This window comes from Myotis yumanensis, unplaced genomic scaffold (assembly GCF_028538775.1).
Source record: "Myotis yumanensis isolate MYYU_CA2020_CCGP unplaced genomic scaffold, mMyoYum1.0.hap1 SCAF_11, whole genome shotgun sequence".
In the NCBI taxonomy this organism is placed as follows: domain Eukaryota; kingdom Metazoa; phylum Chordata; class Mammalia; order Chiroptera; family Vespertilionidae; genus Myotis; species Myotis yumanensis.
Window position 1 is genome coordinate 53,391,936 of NW_027223762.1, and position 12,097 is coordinate 53,404,032.

The 12,097-nt window shown below is 56.6% G+C and overlaps 1 protein-coding gene across 1 annotated transcript in view; it reads left to right on the top strand.

Annotated features, from left to right (window-relative positions):
* The window catches only part of ATOH8 (atonal bHLH transcription factor 8), a 33,375-nt gene extending 23,401 nt beyond the window's left edge, over positions 1-9,974 (top strand). Inside the window, exon 3 of the mRNA XM_070428501.1 lies at positions 8,935-9,974. Within this exon, the coding sequence (XP_070284602.1) occupies positions 8,935-8,940 (6 nt within the window). The 3' untranslated portion in view covers positions 8,941-9,974. The remainder of the gene's footprint in view (positions 1-8,934) is intronic.
* The last annotated feature ends 2,123 nt before the right edge of the window (positions 9,975-12,097 follow it).

Genomic DNA, 12,097 nt, shown 5'->3' on the forward strand with positions numbered 1-12,097 from the left:
CAGTTGTGGCCTCTCCCGTATGCCTCTGGGAGCTACTGTTGTGTTGTCACTAACGGTCCGGGTGGTAGTGAGTCAAGAGCCCCCAAGCCGAGATGTCCCTCCCATTCCTGCTGAACCCCATGCTGGCTCCAGAGTCTGTCTGTGCAGGGCTTAGGGGTGATGGGAGGGGCTCGGGGGGTGTTTTTCTCATCTTAAAGCTGCATTTTCACACTGTTTGCAGAAATCATTAGGTTATTTGGGCTGTCCAGGGATCCTGTGGTCTCTCCCAGCCACCCCGTTGTTGCCGCCACTGATCTCGAAATACCCAGAGCTAGACTCCTCCTGGGGAGACACACTGTGGTCTGTACACAGACCAGGCGGCCAGCACTTTGGCGTGAATGGCTTGTCTGGTTGGCGCCCCATCACTCCTGCTGTCACTCTGTGGTAAGGATTGGGGAGGGGAGGACTGGGGGAGGCAGCAGAGTGACTGGGAGCAGCCCCCGCCCCGAGGAGGCAGGCCTGATGGGGATCCCGGGTTGGGAGTGTGTGTCTGTGTGGTGTGGAGGCCGGGAGGGAGCAGGCCTTCCTCACCTGGCTACCCTGTCTGCACAGCTGTCTGCTCCCCTCCAGCCTGGGTGCCTCCTCTGGCTCTGGCCAAGGTCATGGGTCCTTGAGCTTCTGGGTCTGGAAGAGCAGCGGGTAGCCACGTGGGATTGGCTGGACAGCATCACAGGATGGGAAGCAGATGGGAAGCTGCAGCAGCTGGGCCGCAGGCATCACCGGGCCAGCTCGACCCTCGCGGTGCCCTGCACTGTGGGTGGATTAGGGGCCAAGAAAGACAGATAGGCTGATGGACGTGGAGAGATAAACACAGGAGAGGCCAAGAGGGGGTTGGCACAGAGACATACAGGCAGAGCATGGAGAGAGAAACAGAGATTGGCAGCCAGAGAGAGTGGCCTGCAGCCCAGGAAGGAGTCAGCACGGCGGGGGCCTCGGTCTCCCTGGGCCCTTGCAGCCTAGCAGGCTCCGTGTGAGCTCTGGCCCAGCCCTGCCAGCACCAGGACTCCCAGGGCCAGCCACCTTCCCTTAGGCTCCAAGGGACAACGGCTGAGATTTTCTTAGAACCCAGGGAGGTGGTGGCTGGGTGGATGGTTTGGGGACTTGCCAGTCCCGTTTGCCAGTGAAGAAGCTGAACTCTGCAGGGGTCGGGGTTTGCCTGGCTCTGCTGCATCCCTGCAGGGTGGCCTGGGCGAGGGAGGCAGCTGCTCAGGGCCCATTTCCTAGTCTGCAAAACGAAAGCAGCAGGGGTCGTCCCCGGGGACTGTGTGCGACCACAAGTGCGAAGGGGTGCAGCGTGGTGCTGGGCCGAGGCTGCCCGAGTGATGGTGGCTCTGAGCACCGAGCCACTGGCTGCTGTTCCCAGGCCTGGGGGAGGACAGGGGTGTGGCAGAGCCCTCAGGAGCTCTGGTGGGAGATACGTGGGGGAGCGAGGGAATGATGGCAGTGGCACCACAATGAGTCGTGGCACGGAGGGATGTAGGGGGGGTTTCCCCACCTGCAGTGGAGGTGGGAGCCAGGGGCTAAGAGGCTGGACTGGAGCCAGTCCTCACTGCCCTGGACGGGAGACAGCGGGGGCACAGCCACCAAAACCTCTCCCCCCTGGAGCTCTCCTTTCAGTGGGCGGCAGGAACCCCCAGCGAGGCTGCAGGACAGTGTGGGGTGCACCCTGTGCACAGACAGGAAACCCAAGACCCAGCTCCCTCCGAGCACCTTGGCACAGTGGGGCCCCCGGGGTCACCTGCTCTCATCCTCAGCGACCGGCTGTTCTGGTCATTCTGCCATAACGGTCGCTTAGGCTTTTATTATATAGATTTTATAGATAAAGAAACTGAGGCACAGAGAGGTTAAGCAACTTGCTTAAAGTCACACAGCTGGTAGACTTTGTAGGACGCGGTGGTTGTTTCTCACTGGAAGGAAAGTTCTTCTGCATGACATCGACTGACCCTGAGGTCTGGGCATACCCACTGGCCTCAGTAAATGAGTGGTTTGGCCTGCCAGACCCACCCATGCCCAACCTGGGAAGCTGGGGTGTGTGGGGCAGGGAGGCCTCTGAGCAGCTCGGGCAGCTGTTCCACACCGCGGCCGGGATCCCCACCAGCTCAGCCACCGCTGGTCAGCGGCCCGAGGAACAGAACAGATCGGGGAATGGGCGGACCGACAGCATTTACCGGCAGCAGTGGTTTGCAGCTTTCCCCTGGAGCCGGGCTGAACGCGGCCCGGGAGAGGGACCAGCGCCCCAGTGCCTGTCACAGAGCTGGCTTCCAGGAGGAGCTCAATAAATCTTTGTTGAGTAAATGAGTTTTTCTCCCGATTCATGGTCCCCAGGCAGACTCTCCTGGCTCACCAGGGGCTCTGGCCATAACTTCGCAGCTCGCCGACGCCTGAGACCTCCACGGGCCCTCCCAGCCTGGACACAGTGTGATCCTTGATTCACGCCATGTTCCTGCCCTCGGCACACAGCAGCCAACTCCAGCTGCTCATAAATTTCCTGCCTGTCACCCATGGCGCCCAGGCCAGGCGGGGCGGGAGGCGCTGGGGGTGGCCCGGTCGTACCTGCTTCCAGTTCCCTGGGAAGCGTGGAGGCTGGAAGCCCGAGCCTGCGCTGGTGCCCAGAATAACCTCAGCGAAGCCGGGCCCTCCGAGAAGATGTGGAAGCAGATCTGCCAAATGCAAAGATGCATGGGCTGCTGGGGAAAGCATAAACACCGGCTTACGGCGCAGTTTGCACGGCATAATTCTACTTCCATAAAATACCGTATCGGTGATGTCGCAGAGGGAAAGAGGCACCAGTGCTGTCCGTGGTTTTCTCTTGATGGGGAGATCGAGGTGATTTCATTTTTTTTTTCTGTTCACTCCTCTGTGGTTTCTAATTTTTCTATAATTGACAGGTGCTACTTATGCAGATTTTAAAATTTTTAACAGCTTTTATCAAGATTCGTTCACCCATTTAAAGTATACAATTCAGTGGTTTTTCGTATTTTCACAGATATGTGCACCCATTGCCGCAGTCCATTTTCAGAGCATTTTCATCCGTCTGAAAAGAAACCCTATGCTTTAGCTATCACTTCACTCCTCCCCGCTCCCACCCCCAGGCCCAACCCCAGGCAACCACTAATCTGTAGAGTTCCCCGTTCTAGACATTTCATGTGAATGGGATCAAATATAGGTGGTTTCTTGTGTCCGGCTCCTTTCACTTAGCATGGTGTTTTCACGGTTTATCTTGTTCTATCATGTATGTTGGCACTTCATTCCTTTTTACGCCCAAGTAATATTCCATTGTATGGGTATACCACACTTTGGTTATCCATTCTTTGGGCGATGGACATGACTTAATGCGATTTTTAAAATTGTGTTTATTTTTTAAAAAGAATACATTGAAATCAAATCGCTCAAGATGGCAGTTGGCACAAAGTGACTATTTCTGGTTCCTTGTTTTAAGACTTTTCAGCCTGTTTATTCTGTTTTCAAATACCGGTTAGTCAAACGGAGGAGCCAGCTCTTTGCGGGAAAGTAAGCCGGCGCGTTCCAGTGCTTCCCCTGCACTCCAGGCCCGACAGGGCACAGCTCCATTGTCTCAGTGATTCTTTGTAAATGAAGAAGTGGGTACTACTAGTATGCTCACTTAAGAAGGAGGAAACCGAGCCCTAGCCGATGTGGCTCAGTGGATAGAGCGTCGGCCTGCAGACTGAGGGGTCCCAGGTTAGATTCTGGTCAAGGGCACGTGCCCGGGTTGCGGGCTCGATCCCCAGTGGGGGGCGTGCAGGAGGCAGCCGATCAGTGATTCTCTCTCATCATTGATGTTTCTATCTCTCTCTCCCTCTCCCTTCCTCTCTGAAATCAATGAACATATATTTTTTAAAAATAAAATAAAATAAAATAAAAATGGGGAAACCGAGGCCTGGAAAGACTAACCAGCTGCCCAGGGCCCCACAGCCCACTGACACTGTGGCCAAGTTGAACAAACCCCAGTGTTCAGCATTCACAATGGGACACGCCCCCCCCCCCCCGCCCCCCGCTTCTAGCCCACATACTGGTGTACTTAAAAGTGAAAGGTGAAATAATGCTTAATAGTGTGGGTCTCCAGAAATACTTCTCCCATGTCCTCCTTGCTTGTCTATCATACTTAAGTTTTAAAATAACACTTGAAACCTGACTTCTCTTTTTAGGACAAACCAATTTTAAAAAAACTTTCAGAATTTCAATCCCATTGGATAACTTTTTAAAAAATATATATTTTATTGATTTTTTTACAGAGAGGAAGGGAGAGGGATAGAGTTAGAAACATCGATCATCTGCCTCCTGCACACTCCCCACTGGGGATGTGCCCGCAACCAGGGTACTTGCCCTTGACCGGAATCAAACCTGGGACCCTTCAGTCCGCAGGCCGACGCTCTATCCACTGAGCCAAACCGGTTGGGCCTGGATAACTTTTTCTGCAGGTAGAAGGCTGTGTCCGAATGGCTTAAACATAGGAAAATGTCTAATTTGAAAATAGTGGAAAATGGTTAAGCAGATAAAGGACACCAGTGACTGAAAATGAGTTTAAAAGGTAAAGTAATTTAGGAAGCGGATATAATTGTCTTTATTCAATGCCCCGATGTGGTGAAATTACCCCTCAGCACACACAAGTGATCAAGAGAGGAAACCAACCCACTTACAGCCAGGGGCAAGCTTAGGAAGCAGAGGAGCTGTGATCAGGATGAAACACTGGACGTGAACAAGAGCAAAAAAAGAGGCAAAATTATTTCAGGATTCACAGTAACTACCAAAAGCTCCCCTAAAGCACAGGCACATTGACAAAAAGGCTCAAATGTTCTCTTTGAAATAGGAAACACACCCTTCGGTATATAAAAGCTACAGTGGCCATGGCCAGTTGCTCAGTGGTTAGAGCATTGGCTGCAGATGGGAGGGTCCGGGTTCGATTACGGGTCAAGGGCATGTACCTGGGTTGCAAGCCCGATCCTGCCTGGTTCGAGGTGTGTGCAGAAGGCAACCGATCGATGTGTCTCTCTCACATCGATCTTTCTCTCTCCCCCTTCCCTCCCTCCCACTCTCTCTAAGAATCAATGGTGGGAGGGGGTGCTATAGTAAATAAAATCCCTGCAACTAGAAATATTTATTCACTTGTTCAACAAATATTGATCGAGATGCTGCTGTGTGTCGGGCACTGTTCCCGGCACTGGGACTAGCGGCGAACACGACAGACCACATCCCCGTTCTCGGGGAGCTGATGCTCTGACCGCCAACGAGCGAGCAAGTGAAACGGTGGCTTCTGAGTGTGATAAACTCAACCCCTTCGCCTCACTGACCAAATCGCCTGGGTCCGACCCAGCACGGCAGACCAGCCGAAAGGGGCTGGAGAGGCGGTCTCGTTTTCAGCGTTTGTGTTAGCGGCAGAGCCTGTGTCTGAAGGGCATCTTACATGGTGGGGGGCCGTGGTGCAGGGGGTTCTGTAGGACAAGAGCCTTGCCCAGCCGCACCCAGAGCCTTGGCCACAGCAGAAGCAGCGCCATGAGAGCACAGGGGAGTGGGGGCCGGGGGTGGGGGGGGCGGATGCCAGAGGCCCTCCCAGGATGTGCTCCTCACACGGGGGTTGGGTGGGGTGACGCTGCCAGGTGCCTGTGCATAGTTGTCACACAGTGGGGAGTGTTTGTCAGCCTGCTCCCCTGTGTTTTCACTCATGTGCACACACTCAGCCCCCTGCCCACCCCTACCCAGCTCCTTCTGAAGAGATGGCCTAGGCAGGTTTGTCTTCCGTTCTTCAGCCAGAGCTGATGGGTCCAGGGGGAGAAATCAGACTGAAGCTGGACCAGTCGAGGTCTCCACTAGGCATTGGGGGTTGGGATGCTGGGAGCCTGGGCCAGTGGGCAGTCAGGCAGGAGAGAAGCAGATTCCTGCAAGTGGCCTCGTGCTGGGTTTGGCTGGCACCGGAGGGAAGGCCCACAGATTGCCCCGACGGAGGTTTGCAAGCCCTTGACTGCCGTTCCCGGGACTCCCCCCCTGGCCCTTTTGCAGCCTGAAGGAAGCTTTACTTTACCAGAAGGCTGAGTAAGTTTCTACACGTGATGCATTTGCAATTGCATCATCAATCGAATGAGTTCGGAAAACACTGGGTAAATAACAGAGCCTTTAAGATGCTAGGAGGCACAGTAACCTTCCCGGATGGGCCAAGGCCTGTGAGGTTCCCCAAGCTCATGAGATCCATCTCACCCGGCTCGCGTCCCGCAGAGCACCCTCTGGGGAGTGCAGACCCACATACAACCCCCTTGCTGCACCAGCGAAGGACTGCAAGCACAGAGAGGGAGGGCGTGCCCCTCGGTCACACAGCTGGGTAACCACGGAGAAGGTCCGGGCACCTCAGGCCTCCCAGGGTGCTTCCCGCCACGCCCCAACTGACCTAAGGCTTCCTGGGACGGATGATGCATGTGCTGGGGTTCCGGGGCCCAGCTGGGTGGTGGGAACACAGGTCGGGTGTAGACTCGAGGGAAAGGGTTGGGCAAGAATTGCAGGTCAGGCCCTCGCTGGTTTGGTTCAGTGGATAGAGCGTCGGCCTGCGGACAGAAGGGTCCCAGCTTCGATTCCAGTCAAGGGCACATGCCCGGGTTGCGGGCTCGGTCCCCAGTGTGGGGTGTGCAGGAGGCAGCCGATCAACGATTCTCTCTCATCATTGATGTTGCTATCTCTCTCTCCCTCTCCTTTCCTCTCTGAATTCAATAAAAATATTAAATAAATAAATAAAGAATTGCAAGTCAGGTCTTGGCCAGAGACACCTCATCTCCCTTGCTCTTGAGAGATAGCCCTGGCTTCAGGAGGGCCTGAGAGCTGACGTACAGGCAAGCGGAACCAGAAAGGAACTCCGCTGTCCTCGGCGGGGCCCGCCCAGGCATCCAGCGCCAGGATGACGTGGGCTGTAAATCACCCCGTGGACCACAGACCCCGGGCCATCCCCCCGGGTTTCCTTTCCTGCTTCTTAATCCTCCTCCTCAGACGGGGTAACAAAAAGCAGATTCCTGCTGGGGCCGCCGCGCACCGCAGGGGCCGGAGGATGGGAGCCAGGACTCACCACATCAAGATGCCCCCGCTCTCACTCTCTGCTCCTCCTCAGCCTCTGTTTGCCGGAGGACACACCCTCCCGCTGGCCCAGCTCCCTCGCTCGCCTTGGACCCCACTTTCAGCCTTGCCCCAGCCTCGCCCCCTGGCTGCCTGCTGAGCGGGGCGCCCCAGGACTCTGGTTCGCAGGCCCTCCAGCCTGGTGGTTTGGCTCCTTCCCGGCTCCCCGAGCCTCCGTTTCAGCAGGAGCAGCCCCTGTGTGGCAGGATTAACGCTGCCGATCTGGATTCAAATCCTGCTGCTGCCAACTTCTCGCGCTTCCTTCCCTGAGCCGGAGCAGGGGGCTGCCCGAGCCCAGGTTGCTCGCCAGCGCTGAGGGGGATGTGAGGAAGTGCCCTGGCACGTTGGAGGTGCCTGACAGATGTTTGGCTTCAAAAATAAGTGCTTAGCTGTTTGGTCAGGGTTGTTGCAAATCGGGAGGGAAATATTTGGAACTGCTTTACTCGGGGTGTGCTGGGCCGGGTTAAGGGAGTGCCGTTACCGTTCGCATGTTTGGGGTGGACTTGGGGCCTCACAGAGCCTTCCCCACCAGCTCTGACCTCCCCCAAAACTAAAACCCAGCAGCCCCATGACCTTCCCCATCTCCTGGCCCTGCCCGGGAGCAGGTCACACCCTCCAGCCAGTTTTCTCACAAGCAACACCACGTTCAGCTCCCCGGGTGAAGTTTCCGAGGGTTAGGACTGAGGAACTTAAAGGTGGACTAACCTGCCCTAACTGGTTTGGCTCAATGGATAGAGCATCGGCCTGCTAACTGAAAGGTGGACTAACCTAGGATTTTCCAGTCACGCTCCTCAGCGCCCCAGGCTCTCGAGATGCCCTAGGGCAGTGGTCAGCAAACTGCGGCTCTCGAGCCACATGCGGCTCTTTGGCCCCTTGAGTGTGGCTTTTCCACAAAATACCGACTTCTGCACATGGGCCACGAAGTTTCATTCGCACTGTATGTGCGCGCCCGCACATGGTATTTTGTGGAAGAGCCACTCTCAAGGGGCCAAAGAGCCGCATGTGGCTCGTGAGCCGCAGTTTGCCGACCATTGCCCTAGGGATGCAGCGTTGGAGGGAATGCAATAGGACTCTGGGCCCCCCTCAATGTGTCCCCCTTGCTCCGATGTTCCAGGTAGCCCAGAACCGTGTTGATCCGTGTTCTGTGTTAGGGGCCACGGCTCAGACTTATTTCTAACGCTTACGAGAAAGCTTGAACGTTCTCGACCTGCTCCAGTTGTGTCATTTTACAGACGAGGACACTGAGGCACAAGCTACGTCACTTGTCTCGGGTCACCCAGCTGCAGGTGGATGGGCTGCACTAGCCCACCGCTGACAGCTGGTGTGGTGCTCTTGTCGACCAGGGCAGGGAAAAGGGCCGAGCACACCGTCTCCTAGGGGCAGGCCTGACGGGCATCCCTCAGAGGTTGACCGGGCGTTGTGGTCTCAGGACCAGGAGTCCCTGAGCTGCCTGTCCCCCTGCAGCCTGGCCCATTGCCCCAAACCAGCACAATCAGCAGTGGCTCTGAAATGCTGGGGTGATGGTGGTGACGGTGGTGGTTGTGGTGATGGTGGTGGTGACACCTTGGTGGAGGATGGGTAAGGGGACAGTGTAGCCCCTGGAGGCAGCCAGTCCTGGGTCCAAATGCTGGCTCACCCACTTTCTGCAGCCCCCTGCCTGGGCCCAACCAGGGCAGCTGAGATGACTGAGCGAGAGCAGGGGCTGGAGGGCTGGTGCTGGTCGGCCTCTGGGAACGAGTCAGAATGAGCAGGGGCAGCTCCTGACGGTTGGCTGTTTTTTTTCAGGAGTGACTGGCCCTGCGCTGGACCAAGGACATGCTGTGGGCCCTCTTTCCAGTCGAGCCCGAGGAGAAGGGAGCTCGCCAAGTCCAGCCTCGTCTTCTTCAAGGTGCCGCCCGATGCTCAGACCACTGCCTCTCAGGGTCAGACAGGAACACGCTGCCTCCCTCTCGCCCTCCCGCCCTCCCGGCCACTCCACGGTGACTGCACTTTGCCCTCTGCCTGGCGGGGAGGGGAGAGCTCAGCCTCCCTCTTGCCTGGGGCCCGAGGCCCACCTTCCGGCTGCAGCAATCCATTGCCAAAGACACCACAGAGACACTGAGCAAAACCCCACGGAGAAAAGCCTCACTGGTGCCCTGTGTCCTGTGCCCTCCTGGTGCCCGCTTCCATCTCAAGCCAAAGACGAGTCAGCAGTTCCACCAGAACTCATGGGAAGGAGGGACGTTTGGTGACCACTGGGTGCACCTGACCTCCTGACCTGGACCCTTCTTTCTACACTGAGCCCTGAGCTAGTGGGGTTCACGATAAGCCCCCGAGGGCTGTGAGAGGCGGGCTGGGGTGCCTGTCGGGAGTGGGATCTAAGAACCCGGCCCCCTTCTCTCCCTCTAACCGACTGCCCAGGCCTCTGGCCCTGATTCTCAATATTTCCTGGGCCCAGGCTTCTCTTCTTGGGCTCTGAGCACCATGGGAAGGGGGGTGGGTGTGGGGGAAAGAAGCAATATTGACCACCCTACACCCCACCCCAAGGACCTACTCAAGGAGACCTGCCTAGGGGGCCTTTGCTCCCCAGCCAACACTCCCTGCCCATGGCCGGCCCTCCAGGCCGGGCAAAGGAGATGGCGCCTGCTTGGAGGCCGGTGTCCTCTTACTAGTTACGCAGGGGGCCGAGGGAGGAAGGGACCAGCGGAACGGGCCAGTATGTGGGGGAGTGGGCATGTGGAAAGCCAAGGCCTTCTCCTTTCTTTGCTCAAACGGCCAAAGCTGTTCATATCTGTGCTCAACCGTCTGCTTCAAATTGAAGTAAAAGCCCCGACGTGTAAAGAAAACGCTTGTGTGGAGTGGACTCTGTGGGTGAGCAGGGCTTTGACTGGTGAGTTGAGGGGGGTGCTGGAGGAGGGGAGAGGGGGATCTCTGCCTAGAGATTGGGGGCCCTTCAGGAAGTGGGCAGTGTGTAAGAGTGTGTGTGTAAGTGTGTGTGTGTGTGTGTATGTGCGCGCGCGTGCGCACGCGAGCAAGGGGCAGAGGGGCACTCACCATGGCCTCCGCCTGCACTAATGACCAGGGGGCCTGGCAGGAACATGTGGAGAGCTCGCTCCACTTCGTGCCTCACTCAATCCATAGCACAAGTGTATGGGGTGGGGGCTGTACTTTCAATCCCATTTTATAGATGAGGAAACTGAGGCCCCATGGAGACATGGCTAGTCAGTGACAGCTGGTTCTCAAACCAGGTGGCCTCGCTCCAAATCCTGTGCTCCTAACCCCTCTCCAGCCCCCAGGCGGTCCCAGCTCAAAGTCCTTGGGTAGCCTTGTCACGTCACCTCATCCCAGTACCCGTGCCTAAGACGGGGCAATAAGGGCCCCTTGCAGACGGGAGGGTGCTAAGAACCAGGAAAGGACTGAGGAAGGGCTGTGTGGGTGGCAGGGCTGCCCAAGGGGAGGGAGGCGGAGAGGGAAGAAGGCTGTGCTCATGCAGGATGCACCTCTGTCCCTTGTCCCTCCTGTGTCATCCTCTCCTGTCTGCTCCGGGGGCTTCTGGGCTGGGGCTGGGGTGTCTGCGGGTGGAACACTGTAAGAAGCCTCCTCTTGCACTCATGGCCCCTGCACGGCCCCTTGCAAGGACCAATATCGGGACAGAACCCAGGGACCAAGATTGCTCAGAGTCCCTGGAACACACACACACACACACACACACACACACACTCACACTCACACACTCACACACACACTCACACTCACACACACACTCACACACACACACACACACCTTGTCGTGTGTACATTCACTCCAAACACACACTTATGTACATTCCCAGGTAAGGGAATTTCTTTTCAGATAGATTCAAATTTCATCAGCTCCTGGGAGCCAGCCAGCCAGAGTGGGCAGGAATGGGGGCTGAGAGGGGACAGTTAGGAAGGTCAGTCCCCCTGGGACTCCAGACACAGGTCACGGCCCCACCCAGTTGCCCCTCTGAGCCTCTGAGTAATGCCTGTGGCACTTCCTAGGGAAGCAGGGAATGGGACCCATCAGCACCAAACTTGGCACCAGGGGACCCTCTCTCTGTTACTAACGGTGGGGGGAGTACCCCCATCCCACTGCCAGGGGACCAGGCCCAGAAACCACCCATGACCTCCACTGCCCACCCCTTTCCTGCTTATGGCCTTCATTGCCCACTTCCCTTTCACACCAAAGCTTCTTCTGACCATCAGCGGCATGAGTGCTGGTGATAACGAAATGGGTCCCATGGGTGCCTGTCTTCTCAGAACTCAGGGTACTGTATAGACAGACAGACAATGATATTTCTTTTAAATATATATATATATAAAATTGATTTTTTACAGAGAGGAAGGGAGAGAGATAGAGAGTTAGAAACATCGATGAGAGACCTACTGGGGATGTGCCCGCAACCAAGGTACATGCCCTTGACTGGAATCGAACCTGGGACCTTTCAGTCCACAGGCCAACTCTCTATCCACTGAGCCAAACCGGTCTCGGCCAGACAATGATATTTCATCAGCAGTCTCTAAACAGTTTTCCGTAAGCAGCCCTACAAGAAGACCCTCACCAAAATAGACATGTTGACGAGCACCCTTCTGGGGCCCCGGGAGGGCATTCCCACACCAGTCGAGGGTTCCTGGTCCCAGAGCCACCTGCAGATTTGTTTTCTGCACGTCCTCCTTGCTCTGTCATCTGCTCTGGGTCCTGGCCCCAAATGCAGTGATGGCTCATCAGCCACCAGACACAGAAGGGCACGGGGACCCTCTCCAGGGACCTGGGGACCTGCGTGAGAGGCCTGTGTGTGCACATCTGTGTGCGTGCCTGGTTCCTGCAGCACCCATGCCGCCTCCACTTGGCAGGAGTCGGAGGCCTCCCCAGCTCACAGGCCGAGCCATACAAGGCTCTTCAAATCCCCTGTGCACATAGCTGCCCTGCCTCCTGGTTCTGGCCTCA